This window comes from Pristiophorus japonicus, unplaced genomic scaffold (assembly GCF_044704955.1).
Source record: "Pristiophorus japonicus isolate sPriJap1 unplaced genomic scaffold, sPriJap1.hap1 HAP1_SCAFFOLD_442, whole genome shotgun sequence".
Lineage (NCBI taxonomy): Eukaryota > Metazoa > Chordata > Chondrichthyes > Pristiophoridae > Pristiophorus > Pristiophorus japonicus.
Genome location: NW_027254334.1, coordinates 224,364 through 245,133, shown reverse-complemented (window position 1 = coordinate 245,133; position 20,770 = coordinate 224,364). Strand labels below are relative to the sequence as shown.

The 20,770-nt window shown below is 43.3% G+C and overlaps 1 protein-coding gene across 1 annotated transcript in view; it reads right to left on the bottom strand.

Moving 5' to 3' along the window:
* Positions 1-1,911: 1,911 nt before the first annotated feature.
* The window catches only part of LOC139251758 (beta-1,4 N-acetylgalactosaminyltransferase 2-like), a 43,262-nt gene continuing 24,403 nt past the window's right edge, over positions 1,912-20,770 (bottom strand). The window contains exons 8-10 of the mRNA XM_070873297.1: positions 19,425-19,565; positions 15,191-15,416; positions 1,912-3,057 (exon numbers count right to left, since the gene is read on the bottom strand). Coding sequence (XP_070729398.1) covers positions 2,846-3,057; positions 15,191-15,416; positions 19,425-19,565 — 579 coding nt within the window. The 3' untranslated portion in view covers positions 1,912-2,845. The remainder of the gene's footprint in view (positions 3,058-15,190; positions 15,417-19,424; positions 19,566-20,770) is intronic.

The window sequence follows — 20,770 nt, the reverse complement described above, 5'->3', positions numbered from 1 at the left end:
ATTTCTTGCACCAAAACCAGTTGTCTGCTGCACTTTGTCACATCCCTAAATAAATCTAAAGTCGAGAATCGAGGGAGTGGGAGCGATTCGAACCGCTAAGAAGGTCAGAAGTGAACCTAACCCCCACACCACCCCCTACAGGATGAAGCTGAAGCCTTTGCTGAGATCGGATTGTTTGGGGTCAGAGAAGAGAAGAATAGAGGGAATAGTGAAAACACAGCAAAAGTGAGATTGGATGGGGGGATGGCATTAGAGGAAAGTGAAAGCAAAGGACTAGAGGGGCGTTGGTATCTAAAAGCTGTTGACGCTTGCGGTCCCTGACACCTGAAAGGAAGAACAGTTTTTTTGTGTTAAGGTGCCGAATGAGGCGAAGGCTGAAATGGAACCGCAGACCAGGACAACTCTGAAAGAAAGTGAGTTGGTGCTGCTGAAGAGACAGAAAAAAAGAAACACAAGAAAGGAAGCAGAAAGCAATGAAGGTGAGCAAGGCAAAAGAGACAAATGTAAATCCTGTCAGAGAGTTGAGTAGAACTTCTTCAAGGTGGGCATTCCTCGAAGAGAAGTGCAGTGAATTAAACACGAATACAAAGGTAAAATACTGTGCATGCTGGAAATCTGAGGTATAAACAGTAAATGGAAATACTCAGCAGGGCAGACAGTATTTGTGCAGAGAGAAACAGAGTTAATGTTTTAGGTCGGTGACTGAGTGTCACATGATATGTGTGTGGATTGTATTTGATTTTTCACCAAATTCCCCTCTCCCCATCCCCAATGGCCAGGGATGCTAAGATGTCACTGATCTCCAGTGCTTCCTCCTCGCCAGTTGTCAGATTTGTGGAGGACCATCTCTGGTTTTCTCCCTTTTCCTAGTTTTCTGTGATCTGTCTCCTGCACCGGCGGAAAGAATGGACCTATGACTGTCTGTAATGGCATATGTTCACCCAATGGGTGCAAAGCTTTTGGTGAGGGTAACCATCAGGAAGAAGCAAGAAATTGCTTAGGGTTGAAAGTGAGTGGGACTGGTGGATGGATAGATGGGGATGTGAGGAAGTGCATAGAGAGTAAAGAATGAGTGGTTGTGCAAGGTAAGTGGGTGTGAAGAGTTGTGTGATGGCATAGGCTTAACAAGGCAGAGTGAGGCTGTGGAGTGATGCGCACAGGAGGATGTAGGTGAATGTGCCACTGTAATAACCTTTCCAGACCTAGTTAGGACATTAAAGCACTTCGTGCACTGAATCAATGAGCATGGCATGACGCTGCTGCTGCTCACCTCCTGGTCCATCTCCAGCCACGTCTTATTGGTTTCACCAGCTGGTTTCCTCCTTCCATTTCAGGTGAAGAGTATCTCTCTGTAGATCCTCTCAGCCCCCAGCAGCACATCAAGGGAGGCATCATTGAAATGTGTCACATGCTTTGCCTGTCTTAAATCTATTGTTGAACATCTTCTCTTCTTCCTAACTCCAACTCCTCCAAATTGCATCTTCAGATTGACCCTTTAAATACTGGCATTGAGATCGTGTCATGCGGGTCATCACACCCGCTGCCGCGCATTAGGCGCCAAACCAGTAAGTAAAATCCGAATATGCTGTCTCAGTTTAAAAACCCATGGCAGAGACGCTGAATTTACTTCTGGGTGTCCTGCGCGATATCGGACCCCATCCCCACCCCCCACCCGCTCCCAACGCATCTCTGAGTGAATATCAGGGTCAATATGTTGAAGATATTGTTTATTAATTTTAGAATTTAATGTTCAAAAACTAAATTAATTGAGTTCAAATTTAGCAGGAGCTCATAATTACATATAAGATTAAAATGATTAACACATGTAATTTTAAATCTACAAAAACATTAAGTACATTCAACTCACCAAATGCGCAGACAATTCAACAACTTGCATTTGTAGAGTGTCCTGAGCAGAATAAAACATTCCAAAGTGCTTCACAGGTGTGTGATCAAACAAAAATTGCTACTGAGCCAAAGAACGAGACATTAGGACAGGTGACAAAAAGTGTGTTCAAAGAGCTGGCTTTTAAGGAGTGTCTTAAAGGGGGAAATAAAAATAATAGGATGTAGGGAGAGCATTTCAGAGCTTATGGCCTAGATAGCTGAAGGCACGGCTGCCAGTGTGCAGCAAAGGAAGTGGGGAATGCGCACGAGGCCAGAGTTGGAGGATCTCAAAGTTCCGGGTGGGTTGAAGGGCTGGAGGATATTACAGAGGTAGGGAGAGGTGAGGCCATGGAGAGATGTGAAAAGAAGAATGGGAATTTAAAAAATGAGGCATTGTTGGACTGGGAACCAATGTAGGTTAGCGAACAACGGGGTGATCGGTAAACTGGATTTGATGCGAGTTAGGATACAGGCAGCAGAGTTTTGGATAAGCTTAGTTTTGTGGAGTGTGGAAGATGGAAAGCTGGCAGAGAGAGCATTAGAACAGTCCAGTCTGGAGGTAACAAAGGCAAGGAAGACGGTTTCAGCAGCGGATGGGCTGAGGCAGGGTGGAGTTGGAAGTAGGCGACCTTGTTGATGGAAAGGATATGTGGTCGGCAGCTCAGCTAATGGTGAAATATGACTCAAGGTTACAAAGAGTTTGGTTGAGTCTGAGACAGTGGCTAGGGAGGGGATGGAATTGGTGACCAGGGATGGAGTTTGTGACAGGGGCCAAAGACAATTATTTTGGTCTTCCCAATGTTTAATTGAAGGAAATTTCAGTTCATCCAGGACTGGATGTCAGATAAACAGTCCAACAATACAGAGGCAGTGGAGGGATTGAGAGAGGTGGTGATGAGATAGAGCTTGGTGCTTTCAGTGTACATGGCGAACCTGAGATTGTGTTCAACCGTAGCCATTAAATCTTGGTATAACATTTTAAGTGGTTTTTGAAATAATGTAGAGCAAGTTTGTAATTCGCTCCAGCTTGACTGTTCCATCTAAATGTTGCATATCTGTTTTCAACTGCTTTCAGTGAATCGTCTTTTGGTCTATCCCTCTTTTGATGACTAACGGTGACATCATTACACGATCCCACAAGCAGCCTGCCAAGACCATCAACGAAAAACTCTAGGAATGATTCAAATTCAATATTGTTGGTGAAATCATTATTGTTATAGAAAAAATAAACTTCGTAATACAATAACACAGAATGAAAAAGGCCATTCAGTCCGTCAAGCCCACTTCTTCCACACACCATATACAATCTACACTATCATGAAATCTACTCCATCCATTAAATGTCTTGTGGGGAAGCAATGTTTCAAACTACCCCGTGCTCCCAAAATGATCGGGTCGGGTTCATCAGCTTTGGCTGGCTGTGATCCACAAGACCTTCTGCATTCTGAGTCCTGGTGCCCGATGTTAAAAGTGGAGGCGGGAAGGGCACGCGCGAGCCTCAGAGCTGGCGGCGAGATGGAGAACCAACTGATCTTAACAGCCGGGCCTGATTTAAATAGACCTTCCCAGAGTTCCGCCTGGCACCACGCCGTCCGGCTGGTGGCAGCAGGAAGTCGCAGCCGGGGTCCCACAGGGAAGATTCCCAGCAGACAGTGGGAGGACGGATCTGGAGGCAATCGGGGCGAAGCCGGCTGGAAATGGAGCAACCTCAGGCCGGTATGTCTCATTTTAACCACTCCTTCGCACCATTCTCGTCGGGGGGAGGGGCTTAAAACTCAGGCCATTGTCTCCCATGTACTATTTGGTTTCTCATATTGAATACATCATTTTTTAAAATTGGTTCATGAGGTGTGGGCGTCACTGGCAAGGCCAGCATTTATTGCCCATCCCTAATTGCCCTTGAGAAGGTGTGGTGAGTCGCCTTCTTGAACTGCTGCAGTCCATGTGGTGAAGGTGTTCCCACAGTGCTGTTAGGGAGGGAGCTCCATAATTTTGACCCAGCGACGAGGAAGGAATGGCGATATATTTCCAAGTCAAGTTGGTGTGTGCCTTGGAGGGAAACATGGAGGTGGGGGTGTTCCCATTTGCCTGCTACCCTTGTCCTTCTAGATGGTAGAGGTCGTGGGTTTGGGAGGTGCTGCCGACAAAGTTTGGCGAGTTGCTGCAGTGCATCTTGTAGATAGTACACACTGCAGCCAGGGGGCGCTGGTGGTGGAGGGAGTGAATGTTTAAGGTGGTAGATGGGGTGAAAATCAAGCGGGATGCTTTGTCCTGGATGCTGTCGAGCTTCTTTAGTATTGTTGGAGATGCACTCATCCAGGCAAGTGGAGAGTATTCCATCACACTTCTGACTTGTGGTGGAAAGGCTTTGAGGAGTCAGGAGGTGAGACACGGCACAGAATACCCAGCATCTGACCTGCTCTTGTTGCCACAGTATTTATGTGGCTGGTCCAGTTAAGTTTCTGGTCAATGGTGACCCCCAGGATGTTAATGGTGGGGGATTTGGCGATGGTAATGCTGTTGAATGTCATCGGGTGGTGGTTAGACTCTCACTTGTTGGAGATAGTCATTGCCTGGCACTTATGTGGCGCGAATGTTACTTGCCACTTATCAGCCCAAGCCTGAATGTCGTCCAGGTCTTGCTGTATATGGACATGGACTGCTCCATTATTTGAGGAGTTGCGAATGGCATTGAACACTGTGCAGTCATCAGTGAACATCCCACTTCTGACCTTATGATGGAGGGAAGGTCATTGATGAAGCAACTGAAGATGGTTGAGCCTAGGACTGAGGAACTCCTGCAGCAATGTCCTGGGGCTGTGATGATTGAACTCCAATCACCACAACCATCTTCCTTTGTGTTAGCTGTGACTCCAGCCAGTGGAAAGTTTTTGCCTTGATTCCATTGACTTCAGTTTTACTAGGGCTCCTTGATGCCACACTTGGTCAAATGCTACATTGATGTCAAGGTCAGTCACTCTCACCATGTTTGGACCAAGGCTGTAATAAGGTCTGGAGCTGAGTGGTCCTGGCGGAACCAAAACTGGGCAGCGGTGAGCAAGTTATTGGTGAGTATAGCACTGTTGACGTCACCTTCCATCACTTTGCTGATGATTGAGAGTAGACTGATGGGGCGGTGCTGTGAGAGAGCAAAGAGTCGGCCTTGCTATAGCCCTCAAATGAGGGGGAAGCACAATTAAAGGGCAAAAACACCCTGAAAATGTCTTTCTTAATTTAAAAGAAACTCCAGGAGCAGATAAAGGCCATGAAGAATGGGTGGAGTATCTTTCCCTATCAGGATGGTGAGTAGGAGGGGTTAAAACAAGGCTGAGTTGAATTATTGGCCTACGGTTGCTCCATTCCCACCCAGCTTCCCATTAATAAGGCCTCTCCCTCAAATAGTGGCAATAGAGGGCTACCCACCACTGCCCCAGGGCTACCATTAGCCCTCTTCTGTTGATCCCTGGGTCAACTGCAGTAGAAGCCGGAAACTCAGCGAGGTTCCTTGGCCTTACCCCTTGCCTTCATTTAAATGCAGTGAGGTGGGCAAGGGTTGTGAGGCAGAGATCCCTGTGGGATGGGAGGGAGGCAAATGAATTGTGGTGGAGTGGAGATGTTTGCACACCCAATTTCCCTTCATTTGCTGCCACTACCCCACCCAGTTACGGGTGGTAAAGCAGAATAACATCCAACTCATTGTCTGCTTACATCTGCAACATCTATGCCTTTCTGTACTTCATAAACCTGAATCACGGCAGGCTTCAAACTTTTTTCCTGGAATGAAAGCAAATTCACACTTGTGAACATCTTCTCACAACTTAAAGAACCAACTCCTGGTGTCACCTTTATTACTTTTGTCTTAACCACCTCCAATGAATATATGTTCTTTTGAAAATGCCAAAACATCGCAGAAGGTATTCCAAATATTGTCCAACCAGTACATGGTTAGAATAACAGGCTTTGACTCGTATTCCAATAACCTGGCAATGTATCCTTTCATTTGATGAGCATTATTGTTGATAGTTTCACATTTACTGTCACTTTCAGCGAAAGATCATTAATCAGCCTAAAAATATTTCTGCGTTTGCAAATGGCCACCACCATAACGCCTAGTTTGATTACTTTGATTTATTTTTTGGTATTTTGCTACTTTTTGTTTTGTTTTGTTTTGGCGCCCCCTATAATTGTAATTGTGTTGCCCCTAAAGTAGTGGTGGGCAAAATACGGCCCGCCAGTTCATTCTATCCGGCCCACCCACGCCTGAGCTGTGCAGTCGGTCCAATCTTGCGAGCGGGCTCCCCCAGAGGAGATCTCGCTCAAGGTTAATGCAGTCTAGGAGTCGGCTGCTACCCTGAACCCGGCAATTAAAAATATTAAGGTGCCGGGACTGCCTGATGCAGATCTACTTCCGGTTTCTGTCTCGGAGCTGGCCTAACATCCTTCCGTGGCTCTCTCCTGCTCTGACTGCGTTTTTCAAAAACTTGCCAAATCCGCCGCTCATCACTGGTTTGTGGGGGCGTTGCTACACGTACACATTGGATGCTCTTCCTCCATCGAGTCTTGACTACTCATCTTGACGACTCATTAGTTTTACCGAAGAAAGACGCATCGCGTCTTTCGGTATATACAATCCTCTCGAAATTAATCCAATGAAATAGTAAGTTGCAAAAAATTCTATATTACATAAAAAACCTTGCATCACATCTGCACTGATCACCCGATCTTTAAACACTGAAAATGGAAGGCAATAATTGACAAATGTGAGTAAATGTTCTTTTTGAAAGACAGCAATTTGAAAAAAAATTGGGCAGTTAGGTTTTTCTTTTCCCTTTCAAAAATGAGTGCTGCAAAAAAAAAAGTGGATAGTGAGTGTCGGGTTTTTAACAAATAATGGACGACAAAATATTTCTTCGCAAACGTGGACTCGAAGGCTGTATGCCTGATTTGTCAGGAGAGCATCATGGTGTACAAGGAGTACAATTTGAATTGTCATTTTTCAACAAAACATCCTAATTATGGAAGCAACTTAGCAACTGAGGAAAGAACATGAAAAGCTTCAAAAAACTCTACTAACTTAAAAGCTTAGCAAAACATTTTCGTGTGACAAACTACAGTTCAGAAGCCACTACAATGACAAGTTATGTTCTGGCGTTTAAAATCGCTTGTCAAAATCAGCCTTTTGCTGAAGGGGAGTTTTTGAAAGAATGCATGGTCGATGTTGCTGGCATGCTGTCCCCCAAATACCCTCCAAAATTTGGGAACATTCGTTTGTTATGAAGAACTATTACTCGCTGTGTAGAAGTGATTGATGAAGACTTGGCTTCTGAGTTGAACAAAAAAGCAAAGTGCTTCATGTTGTTTTCATTAGCTCCCAATGACCGCACTGACATCAAGGACACAGCACAGCTCTTGATTTTTATCAGTGGAATTAATAACAAATTTGAAATCACAGAGGAATTTTTATTAATGGAATCAATGAAAGGCACAGCAAAGGGATGGGATTTGTACGAGAGGGTGTCTGGCTGCATTGCATGTTTGAAGCTCCCCTGGAGTAAACTGGAAAACGTGACCATAGATGGACCGCTAAATTTAACTGGGAAAAACGTGGGACTTTTAAGAAGAATTAAGGACAAAGTAAAAGAAGAAGACCCTGAGAAAAAGGTCATTTTCCTGCATTGTATTATATATCAGGAGGCCGTCTGCAAAAATATCCTGGACATCGATCGTGTTGTTTGCACAATAGTGAAAGTAGTGAACTACATAAGAGTGAGAGGTCTTAATCATTAGCAATTCATTTCCCTTCATGGAGACACTGACGCTGAACACCAGGACTTAATTTATCAGACAAATGTCCGCTGGCTTAGCCTAGAAAAGGTATTGCAGCGAGTGTGGGAGCTTAGAGATGAAATTTGCACTTTTCTGGAGATGCAGGGTAAGAAAATGATTTCTCTGAATTAAGGAATTCCAACTGGGTGAGCAACCTCACTTTTGGTGTGGATATCTTACACATGTAAATGGATTTAACGTCATACTGCAAGGCAAGAATGTGTTTGTACAGGAATTGCATTTGAGTGTGAATGCTTTCAAGGTCAAGTTAGTCTTGTTTTCAAAACAAATGAAGAGCAAAGAGTTCATCCAATTTCCAACACTGAAATACTTGAAAGTGTTGCCAGAGCAGACAGAGATGGACAGCAAAATTTTGAGTGCCTTGCATGGAAAATTTTCTCATTGTTTCTTTGACTTTGAGATGATAGAAAAGACACTGGAGCTGGAATCATGTCCACTGTCATTTGACCATGAGGAAGCCCCGCAAAAATTACAACTTGAGTTCATTGATCTCCAGTGTGATTCCAGCTTCAAGGAAAAATACAATTCAGAAAAACTGGACCAGTTTTATGCCTCCTCAAGTGAGATTAATTTCCCAAATAACCGCAAGTTGGCACAGAAAATCCTTGTTTTGTTCGGCTCCACCTATGTCTGCAAACAAACATTTTCCCTACTGAAATGCAACAAATCTCACGACAGATCCTGGTTAACTGACCAGCATTTCAGCTCTTTATTGTGGCTTTCCGAACTTGCATGCCATTGCAGGTGAAGGGTACACAGCCAGATAGGGGATGGGTGACCAACAGGAAGAGCAGTGGAAGGAAGGTAGAGCAGGGGTCCCCTGCGGTCATCCCCCTGCAAAACAGATACACCACTTTGGGTACTGTTGAGGGGAATGACTCATCAGGGGAGTGCAGCAGCAGCCAAGTTCATGGCACCGTGGGTGGCTGTGCTGCACAGGAGGGCAGGAAAAAGAGCGGGAGAGCTATAGGGGTAGGGAATTCTATTGTAAGGGGAATAGATAGACGTTTCTGTGGCTGCAATCGAGACTAAGGATGGTATGTTGCCTCCCTGGTGCAACGGTCAAGGATGTCTCGGAGCGGGTGCAGGACATTTTGAAGGGGGAGGGTGAACAGCCAGTTGTCGTGGTGCATATAGGTGTCAACGATATAGATTCTACAAGACGAGTTTAGGGAGCTAGGAGTTAAATTAAAAAGTATGACCTCAAAGGTAGTAATCTCAGGATTGCTACCAGTGCCATGTACTAGTCAGAGTAGGAATCGCAGGATAGCTCAGATGAATACGTGGCTTGAAGAGTGGTGTAGAAGAGAGGGATTCAAATTCCTGGGACATTGGAACCGGTTCTGAGGGAGGTGGGACCAGTACGAATCGGACGGTCTGCACCTGGGCAGGACTGGAACCAATGTCCTTGGGGGAGTGTTTGCTAGTACTGTTGGGGAAGGGTTAAAATAATATGGCAGGGGAATGGGAATCTATGCAGGGAACAGAGGGAAGTAAAATAGGGGCAGAAGCAAAAGATAGAAAGAAGAAAAGTAAAAGTGGAGGGCAGAGAAACCCAAGGCAAAAGTTAAAAAGGGCCACATTGCAGCAAAATTCTAAAAGGGCAAAGTCTGTTCAAAAGACAAGCCTGAAGGCTCTGTGCCTCAATGCGAGGAGTATTCGTAATAAGGTGGATGAATTAACTGCACAGGCAGCAATTAATGAATATGATATAATTGGCATCATGGAAACATGGCTCCAGAGTAACCAAGGCTGGGAATTCAACATCCGGGGGTATTCAACATTCAGGAAGGATAGACAGAAAGGAAAAGGACGTGGGCTGGCATTGCTGGTTAAAGAGGAAATTAACGCAATAGTAAGGAAGGACATTAGCTTGGATGATGTGGAGTTTGTTTGGGTGGAGCTGTGGAATACCAAAGGGCAAAAAACGCTAGTGGGAGTTGTGTACAGACCACCAAACAGTAGTAGTGAGGTTGGGGACAGCATCAAACAAGAAATTAGGGATGTGTGCAATAAAGGTATAGCAGTTATCATGGGCGACTTTAATCGACATATAGATTGGACTAACCAAACTGCTCGCAATCCGATTGAGGAGGATTTCCTGGAGTGTATTAGGGATGGTTTTCTGGACTAATATGTCGAGGAACCAACTAGAGGGCTGGCCATCCTAGACTGGGTGATGTGTAATGAGAAAGGACTAATTAGCAATCTTGTTGTGCGAGGCCTCTTGGGGAAGAGTGACCATAATATGGTAGAATTCTTTATTAAGATGGAGAGTGACACAGTTAATTCAGAGACTAGGGTCCTGAAAAGAAAAGGTAACTTCGATGGTATGAGATGTGAATTGGCTAGAATAGACTAGCAAATGATACTTAAAGGGTTGACGGTGGAAAGGCAATGGCAAACATTTAAAGATCACATAGATGAACTAGAATAGACTGGCAAATGATACTTAAAGGGTTGACGGTGGATAGGCAATGGCGAACATTTAAAGATCACATGGATGAACTTCAACAATTGTACATCCCTGTCTGGAGTAAAAATAAAACGGGAAAGTTGGCTCAACAAGGGAAATTAAGGATAGTGTTAAATCCAAGGAAGAGGCATATAAATTGGCCAGAAAAAGCAGCAAACCTGAGGACTGGGAGAAATTTAGAAATGAGCAGAGGAGGACAAAGGGTTTAATTAGGATGGGGAAAATCGAGTATGAGAGGAAGCTTGCCGGGAATATAAAAAACTGACTGCAAAAGCTTCTATAGATATGTGAAGAGAAAAAGATTATTGAAGACAAACATAGGTCCCTTGCAGTCAGATTCAGGTGAATTTATAATGGGGAACAAAGAAATGGCAGAACAGTTGAACAAATACTTTGGTTCTGTCTTCACGAAGGAAGACAGAAATAACCTTCTGGAAGTACTAGGGGACCGAGCGTCTAGTGAGAAGGAGGAACTGAAGGATATCCCTATTAGGTGGGAAATTGTGTTGGAGAAATTGATGGGATTGAAGACTGATAAATCCCCGGGGTCTGATAGTCTGCATTCAAGAGTACTTGAAGAAATGGCCCTAGAAATAGTGGATGCATTGGTGATCATTTTCCAACAGTCTAGCGACTGGATCAGTTCCTATGGACTGGAGGGTAGCTAATGTAACACCACTTTTTAAAAAAGGAGGGAGTGAGAAAACGGGTAATTATAGCCTGACATCAATCGTGGGGAAAATGTTGGAATCAATTATTAAAGATGAAATAACAGCGCATTTGGAAAGCAGTGACAGGATCGATCCAAGTCAACATGGATTTATGAAAGGGAACTCATGCTTGACAAATCTTCTGGAATTTGTTGAGGATGTAACTAGTAGAGTGGACAAGGGAGAACCAGTGGATGTGGTGTATTTGGACTTTCAAAAGGCTTTTGACAAGGTCCCACACAAGAGATTGGTGTGCAAAATTAAAGCACATGGTATTGGGTGTAATGTACTGACGTGAATAGAGAACTGGTTGGCAGACAGGAAGCAGAGAGTCGGGATAAACGGGTGCTTTTCAGAATGGCAGGCAGTGACTAGTGGAGTGCCGCAGGGCTCAGTGCTGGGACCACAGCTCTTTACAATATACATCAATGATTTGGATGAAGGAATTGAGTGTAATATCTCCAAGTTTGCAGATGACACTAAGCTGGGTTGCGGTCTGAGCAGTGAGGAGGATGCTAAGAGGCTGCAGGGTGACTTGGACAGGTGAGGTGAGTGGGCAAATGCATGGCAGATGCAGTATAATATGGATAAATGTGAGGTTTTTGGGGGCAAAATCACGAAGACAGAATATTATCTGAATGGCGGCAGATTAGGAAAAGGGGAGGTACAAGAGACCTAGTTGTCATGTTACATCAATCGTTTGAAAGTTGGCATGCAGGTACAGCAGGCGGTGAATAAGGCAAATGGTACGTTGGCCTTCATAGCTAGGGGTTTTAAGTATAGGAGCAGGGAGGTCTGACTGCAGTTGTACATGGCCTTGGTGAGGCCTCACCTGGAATATTGTGTTCAGTTTTGGTCTCCTAATCTGAGGAAAGATGTTCTTGCTATTGAGGGAGTGCAGCGAAGGTTCACGAGACTGATTCCCGGGATGGCTGGACTGACATATGAGGAGAGACTGGATCGACTGGGCCTGTATTCACTGGAGTTGAGAAGGATGACAGGGGATCTCATAGAAACATATAAAATTCTGATGGGACTGGACAGGTTAGATGCAGGAAGAATGCTTCCTGCGGGCAGATGCCTCCGACCTGAAAAATTTCCACGGAAGTTCCTGGTGATCCCGAAGGAGTGTGGGATTCCGTTAGGGAGGCCTTCTCTTCCTGCGCTGCGAAGCGTGCTCCTGTCCTCGAGATTCCAATGCAGACTGTGCAACCAATCAGGTACAGTATTCCACAGCTTTCTCAGTAATAGCAATGAGAACTCCGTATCTACAAGTTCTCATTGCTATTAATGAGAAAAAAAAACAAATACACTAAACACCATAATAAAAAACACACCTCACATAATTCAAATTATTTGCAATTAAAGTTAATAAATGCCTCTCCTGCAATATATTTTTCAGATTTTTAAAAAAAACTTTTGTAATTAAGGTTAAAAATAAATTTACCTTAGGGGGCAGGGTTTTTAACAATAAAATGTTTTTTAAAATTTAATTTAATTATATTTTTGTTTGTTTTAAATCTCTTACGCCTGTAAAAGTAGTCTATGTGCCTGCTTTTATTTGCTGAGCAAGATCTGGGTAAGTACCCCAATCTTGCCCTTGCAAATGTCCTCGCTCCCGATATGCGTTGGATCTGTCAAGCTCCAGCTCGACAGATTGGAAAAGCCGGTTTTCAGCGCATGTGCATTGTGCGCTGAAAACCGGCTTTTGCGCTGCCTTCCCGGGTCCGTAGACACTCAATACGGACCCGGGGAGGCCGAGATTTCCAGGCCATTATTGCAATGCATAATTTCATGAGCATTTATGGCCCTCCATACCCACACAGTCCCACTATATTTCCTGTTCCAATATACTTTGCCGAACTTTTATCTGCACTGAAATATATCTGATGCTTTTTGCCTACATTTGTAAAAACCACCACAAGTGTCAGCTGTGGCTCAGTGGGTAGCACATGTGCCTCTGAGTTAGAAGGTTATAGGTTCAAATCCCACTCCAGGAACTTGAGAACATAAATCTAGGCTGACACTCCAGTGCACTACTGAGGGAGTACTGCACAGTTGGAGCACTCTTTTGGATAAGACATTAATCTGAGGCCCTGTCTTCCCTCTCAGATGGATATAAAAGATCTGTCGGGGAGGATGAAAACCCTCTCATTTTACCCAGAAGGAAAAGGGCTGTGGGATCAGTCTGTGCTGTGAATTGAAACCGATACAGTTTGATCTTGGCAGAGCAGTGATTGGACGGGGGAGGACACCGGAGGGCCAATGATGAGACAGAGTCAGCCCGAAGCATGGGACTTTCAAGCCAATGGGAGAGCACTTGCTCGAAAACTGTGGGACTGATTCACAGCCATTATCGGACTATTGTCTTCCCCATGTTTACACTATGGAAGGAAATTATGCAGATTTTCAGAAAACTAGGGAACCAATAAACTAAGGACCTACACAATGGCTACAGGAGGCCAACCCAATTAACACCTACTCAAACCTTGAGTAGGTTAGAAAAACTGAATTGAAGGAAAATTATGCAGACCTTTAGAAACCAGGGAACCCAAAACAACCCAAGGGCCTACACAATGGCTACAGGAGGCCAACACAATCAACACCCATTCAAACCTTGAGTAGGTTAACATCAGTGGAAAAAACCCCGCAATAATCTAAAACTGCTGCATTTTTCAAAATCACAAAGCCCACCAATGGGAAGAATCGATCTCAGCAGGCGAGGCAGACTGGATAATCTGGCTATAAAAAGGGGTTTCTGACGTAGTGTGGGTGGTTCCATGCCCTCGTGATCCAACAACCAGCAAGTCTCTCGACACTGAAGGAAAACCAGTGTCCGAAGACACCGAGGATAGAAGAAACGAATCACCAGACTTGCAGAAGGCACAGTAGTGAGTATAACCTCTGGTCCCCGGAACTCCCAACTCTGTTAGGCCAGGAAAGATGGGAGGTTGGGCATTGTACTGCTAAACTTGTGTAAAGATTTTTGTTGTGTCCGTTTAGTGGGATTTAGGGGGATTGTTTTGTTGGTGTATTGGTTTGTTGAGATACACCTTGTCAAATAAATTGGAAGCCTAAAGTTCCTCTTGGAATCACCTTGTCTCAGTTCTATTGTATTACATCTCCTGATCATGAGTCTTATGTCAGAACAGTGTAAGGGAAGCTAGGAGCGCATCGAAAATGCTCAACTGTGTGTCACAGGCTAGGGAAGAAGGGGTTAGGAGTGTTTGACACTCACAGGTACCTCACAGGCTAGGCATAAGCTGTGGGGACGCACGAGTCTCAAAACCCCCTTCATAAGCTGTGGACACAGTCTCTCCAGGGGTGTTCTTGCAGCACTCAGGGTACCTCACAGGCCAGGCATAAGCTGTGAGGGCAGAAGCCCAGAGAGAGACCCCCAAGGCACAACAACACTCCCTGAGAACCCCTTACAGATCCCATGGCACTATTTCGAAGAAGAGCAGGAGAGTTATCCCTGTTGTCCTGGCCAATATTTATCGCTCAATCAATATAACAAAAACAGATTATCTTGTCATTATCACATTGCTGTTCGTGGGAGTTTACTGTGCGCAAGTTGGCTGTCGCATTTCCCACATTACAACAGTGACTACACTCCAAAAGTACTTCATTGGATTGAGACATCCGGTGGTCAGGAAAGGTGCTCTAAAAATGCAAGTCCTTCCTTTCCTTTTCACGCTATGAAATCCTTCATGATAGTGAGCACTTATATTAAATCTCCCGTTAACCTTTTTCTGCCCTAAGGAGAACAACCCCAGCTTCTCTAAGGATCCTCATCCCTGGTACCATTCTCGTAAATCACCTCTGCATTCTGTCCATGGCCTTGACATCCCTCCTAAAATGTGGTGCTCAGAATTAGACGCAATACTCTAACTGAGGCCTAACCAGTGCTTTATAAACTTTATGATCTGAATGTTTCAGCTGAATGTGAAACCATCCACAATGCTAATCAATAGGTTAGATGCAGACATTAATGCTATGGTAAAATATGATAAACATTAATAGTTGTAAAGATTCCTGAACTAACTGAATTATTAATTAAGATAACAGAAAGTAGCATTAGGTTACAATATTCAGATTAACAGTTTTCAAAATATTTGTTAAAACAAGTCTAATATTAGAATGAGTAGACTACCTGGAATCATGTTCATGGTACAGCTTGCTTTCCTGAGATAGTTATCAAGGCAAGAAGACAAACAAATCTGATTATCACCATCAACGGAGAGACAGCACGATTGAATGGTTCATTTACCTGAGTGAGCCACTCTTGCCAATCGAGGATCAAATCCAACACTAAGTATCTTTTCTGTCCTGGCCAAAAAAAAGTTCACCGCACCGCTGGTTACCACGCAGTTTGGAAACCCATCCAGTGGATGAAACGAACCAGACTTGGAAAACAAGCAGTCTCCATCATCAACATTTCCTTCTTCATACCACATCTTAAACTGAAATCGATTACCATCCACAGAGGCACCAACCTATGGAAAATTATATTTCTTATTATTTGAGAAATATTACACTACCTCTGATTTTGCTATTATAAGAACATAAGAAATAGGAGCAGGAGTAGAGCAGGAGTAGGCCATTTGGCCTCTCAAGCCTGCTCTGCCATTCAATAAGATCATGGCTGATCTGATCATGGATTCAGCTCCACTTCCCTGCTCGCTCCCCATAACCCTTTACTCATTTTTCGCTCAAAAATTTCTGCCTTAAATATATTCAATGACCCAGCTTCCACAGCTCACTGGGGCAGAGAATTCCAAAGATTTACAACCCTCTGAGAGAAGAAATTTTTCCTCATCTCAGTTTTAAATGGGAAGCCCCTTATTCTAAAAATACGTCCCCTAGTTTTAGTTTCCCCTATGTGTGAAAATATCCTCTCTGCATCCACCTTGTCGAACCCCCTCACTATCTTATAAGTTTCAATAAGATCACCTCTCTGTCTTCTGAACTCCAATGTGTATAGGCCTAACCTACTCAACCTACCCTCAAAAGTCAACCCCCTCATCTCCAGAATCAACCTAGTGAACCTTCTTTCAAAAGCCTCCAATGCTAGTATATCCTTCCTTAAATATGGAGACCAACACTACACGCAGTACTCCAGGTGTGGCCTCATCAATACCCTGTACAGTTGTAGCTGGATTTCTCTGCTTTTAAACTCTATACACCTTGCAATAAAGGCCAACATTCCATTTGCCTTCCTGATTACTTGCTGTACCTGCATACTAACTTTTTGTGTTTCATGCACAAGGACCCCCAGGTCTCTGTACTGCAGCACTTTGCAATTTTTCTCCATTTAAATTATAATTTGCTTTTCTATTATTTCTGCCAAAGTGGATAACCTCCCATTTTTCGACATTATACTCCCATCTGCCAAAATTTTGCCCACTCACTTAGTCTGTCTATATCCCTTTGCAGATTTTTTGTGTCCTCCGCACAATTTGCTCTCCCACCCATCTTTGTATCATCAGCAAACTTGGCACTCGGTCCCTTCGTTGAGGACCCAGCACCGATCCCTGCGGCACCCCACTAGTCAATGTTTGCCAACTGGAAAATGACCCATTTATCCCGACTCTGTTTTCTGTTAGTTAGCCAATCCTCTATCCATATTACCCCCAATACCGTGAACTTTTATCTTGTGCAGTAACCTCTTATGTGGCACCTTATTGAACGCCTTCTGGAAATTCAAATACATCACATCCACTGGTTCCCACTTATCCACCCTACTCATTACATCCTCAAAGAACTCTAGCATATTTGTCAAACATGATTTCCCTTTCATAAAACCATGCTGACTCTGCTTGATTGAATTATGCTTTTCCAAATGTCCCGCTACTGCTTCCTTAATAATGGACTCCAGCATTTTCCCAATGACAGATGTTAAGCTAATTGGTTTATAGTTTCCTGCTTTTTGTCTGCCTCCTTTTTTAAATAGGGACGTTACATTTGCGGTTTTCCAATCGTCTGGGACCGCCCCAGAATCCAGGGAATTTTGGTAGATTATAACCAATGCATTCACTACCTCTGCAGCCACTTCTTGTAAGATTCTATGATGTAAGCCATCAGGTCCGGGGGATTTATCCGCCTTTAGTCCCATTATCTTACCTAGTACTACTTCATTAGTGATAGTGATTATATTAAGTTCCTCCCTACCTATAGCCCCTTGATTATTCACTATTGGGATGTTTTTAGTGTCTTCTACCGTGAAGACCGATACAAAATATGTGTTCAACGTCTCTGCCATTTCCCTGTTCTCCATTATTAATTCCGCAGTCTCAGCCTCCAGGGGACCAACATTTACTTTCGCCACTCTTTTCCTTTTTATGTACCTGTAGAAACTCTTACTATCTGTTTTTGATATTCGTGCTAGTTTAATTTCATAATCTATCTTCCCTCTCTTAATTATTTTTTTAGTCGTTCTCTGCTGGCTTAAAAAAATTTCCCAATCCTCTGGCCTCCCACTAGTATTGGCCACATTGTATACCTTTGTTTTCAATTTGACACCCTCCCTTATTTCCTTAGTGAGCCATGGATGGTTATCCCTTCTCTTGCAGTCTTTCCTTCTCATTGGGATATATTTTTGTTACGAGTTATGAAATATCTCCTTAAATGTCTGCCACTGCTCATCAACCGTCCCATTCTTTAGTCTATTTTTCCAGTCCACTTTAGCCAACTCTGCCCTCATACCTTTGTAGTCGCCTTTATTTAAGCTTCGGACCCTGGTTTGAGAACCAACTTTCTCACCCTCCCACTGAATTTGAAATTCAACCATGTTATGGTCACTCATTCCTGGATGATCTTTTACTCCAAGATCATTCATTAATCCTGCCTCGTTACAAAGTACTAGATCTAAGATAGCTTGCTCCCTGGTTGATTCCGCAACGTACTGTTCAAAGAAACTATCCCGGAAACGTTCTATGAACTCCTCCTCAAGGCTACCCTGGCCAATTTGCTTTGTCCAATCAATATGAAGGTTAAAATCACCCATGATTATTGCCGTTCCTTTATTACAAGCCGCCATTATTTCTTGATTTATATTTCATCCAGCAGTGTAGCTACTGTTAGGGGGCCTATAGACTATTCCCACCAGTGACTTTTTCCCTTTATTATTCCTTATCTCCACCCAAACTGATTCTACATCTTGATCCTCTGAGCAAATATCGTTTCTCACGAACACACTGATCCCATCCTTTATTAACAGTGCTACCCCTCCTCCTTTTCCTTTCTGCCTGTCCTTCCAAATTGTCAAATACCCCTGAATATTTTGTTCCCAGTCCTGGTCACCTTGCAACCACATCTCTGTAATGGCTATCAGATCATACCCATTTGTATCTTTTGTGCCATCAACTCATCTATTTTGTTACGAATAGATTTTATTTGTACCACTTCTACAGATAAAATACAGATAAGAATATTCTTGCTTTCCATCCTTTCTTCCTATCTTCCTTCCTTTATTGCAGATAATGACAAACAGTATAGCCTCGAAATTGGATATGGCCTGAAAATGGATGGTGTTATGGGCCAGTGCTGTTTGGTGCAGGGAGCATGCCCTCTCGTGCTGCCTGCTCATTGACATGATTGGAGTGCTGATCTCAGTGCTAATTGTGCTTCTGGTTGGCTTAGTGCCAATATCGGGTGCAGTCTAATAGCCAGTAATGTTTGGCCTCGTCTCTCTCCACTACTTGAGAAGGTGATTTGATGCAGCAGCACCTCATTACCACTCGAGTTTAAAGACATGGCTCAGCAGCAAAACAGAGAATGAGACAGAAGGTTCTCGGGTGCGGCTCGCAAGGCATTGGTAGTGCCAGTGGAGAGAAAGTGGGGTGTCATGGTCCAGCAGGGTGGCAGGAAGCTCTAGCAAGAGATAGCCGAGTACTTCACAGCTAACAGTGTCGTACCGTGGACTTGGTTAATCCCTGCCACTGGACCAAGACCTAGCTCTGTCAAGCCCGTGTGGTGGCTGGTGTGAAACGGCCACCACATGTTAAAATAAAATCCACACACAGGCATCTTCCACCCCTCAAGATGTAGTTCAGGACCTGGAATATTAGGTCCTTTATTGAAACACCTGTGAACTCATCCCTTTTTGGCATGGAAGCAAGTCATTCTCAATTCGAGGGACTGCCTATGATGATGACTGTGGACTTGGATCGAGTGTCTCACACAGGTCAAGGTGAGTGAAAGCTTCAGCAAATACCATATTCTACTATATGTCAGTACCATTGAATTAATCATAATCCGATTTTGGATTGATTGAGCATCAAGCAATACAGACCTACACTATAAAAACATTTTCACGCATTTATTCTAGGAATAAGTTAATAGGTGCAAATCATTTTTTGCTGCTCCAAAAAATGAACACAAAATCAATAGCTATATCTTGTATACAAATGAAGATTCATTTTGGGAATGTATCAAACGGAAATATTTATCAGATTGAAATATCGGAAACAAACATCTCCAATTCCTTCCAGTTCCATACTTACCACATCCAAGTTTGTGTTTTCCAATACATCTACCAACTTTTCCAATTTTGTTTCTTTTGTGAATAAAAAATCTTCATCCACCCAAAGCATGTATTTAGTTGTGACCTGAGAAGCTGCCAAGTTTCTTCCAGCAAACCATCCCTGAGAAGAAAAAAATTCCAAGTTGTTCAAGATCAGTAAGTGTGGACAATTTGGTTTCTTTGAAAAGGGTTTGGTCTCAATAATGCTACACCAATGATCATGTTTATTTAAAGTCACATGAGAGCAATAGCAGAAAGATTACTCTGTTTTCTAGGGTTTTCCTCCTCCCTCGTTCCCTCCCGTTGCTTTGATTCAACTAAAAGGCTTGTACATCTCTCAATCTCTAAAGGATGCTGTCCAAAATGTGGACTGGATGGGAAACTTGACATATGAGTTAACAGAGAACAAGAATAGTAGCAAGACTGCAACTCACCTAAAGGTGCTTCTACAGTAAGGAGACAATAAATAATAGAGAAAAGGCACATTTAACCTTAATGCCAGCAAGAATATGGACTCTATCGAAACCAGGCAGACATATTTTTCTAAAATTACATAAACCTGGATTTTGCGGTCAGCAGTAAAGTAATGGCGCTCGCCGTACATCTCACAAAGTTTTTGTGGGATTTTGAGTGAAGACTTGCTCAAATCTGCCACCTGATGAGGCATGGTGCCCTCTACAGGGGATTTGTGGCATCTGTCAGAAGACAAGAAGCAGTGATGCTCTTCGACCAATCAGATTGAAGAATCTGCACTGAGCTACGCAGAGTCTAAACCAGGAATTATGAACCAGGAAGTATAAATTAAGTTTAAATCATGTACAGAATGTGAACTAAAGATAGGAAAAGACAGATGGGATTAAGGGAAATATATCCAAGAGACAGACAGAAAAAATTTAATAAATTACTTTAATTTTTATTATTTTAAATCTCCAACACCAATTCACTTCTGAAAGAATTAGATTCCACACTTGTAAAATTAAATTTTCAGGGCCAGAGAGTTTGTTTGGCAGTAATTATAACAGAAAATTTTTGACAGTACTGTTACGATCTCAGACATCCAAAGTGCTTTACAGCCATTGAAGTAATTTTGAAGTATAGTCACTATTGCAATATAGTGAAACACTGCAGCCAATTTGCACCCAGCCAAGTCCCACAGGCTGCAATGAGATAAATGACCAAATGATCTGCTTCAGATATCATAATATACAGACGCTGGGAGAACTCTGCTGCTCTTCTTCAAATATTGCTGTGAAATATTTTCTGCTCATCTGAGAGGACAGATGGGGTCTTGATTTAACATCTCATCCAAAACACAGCACCGCCGAC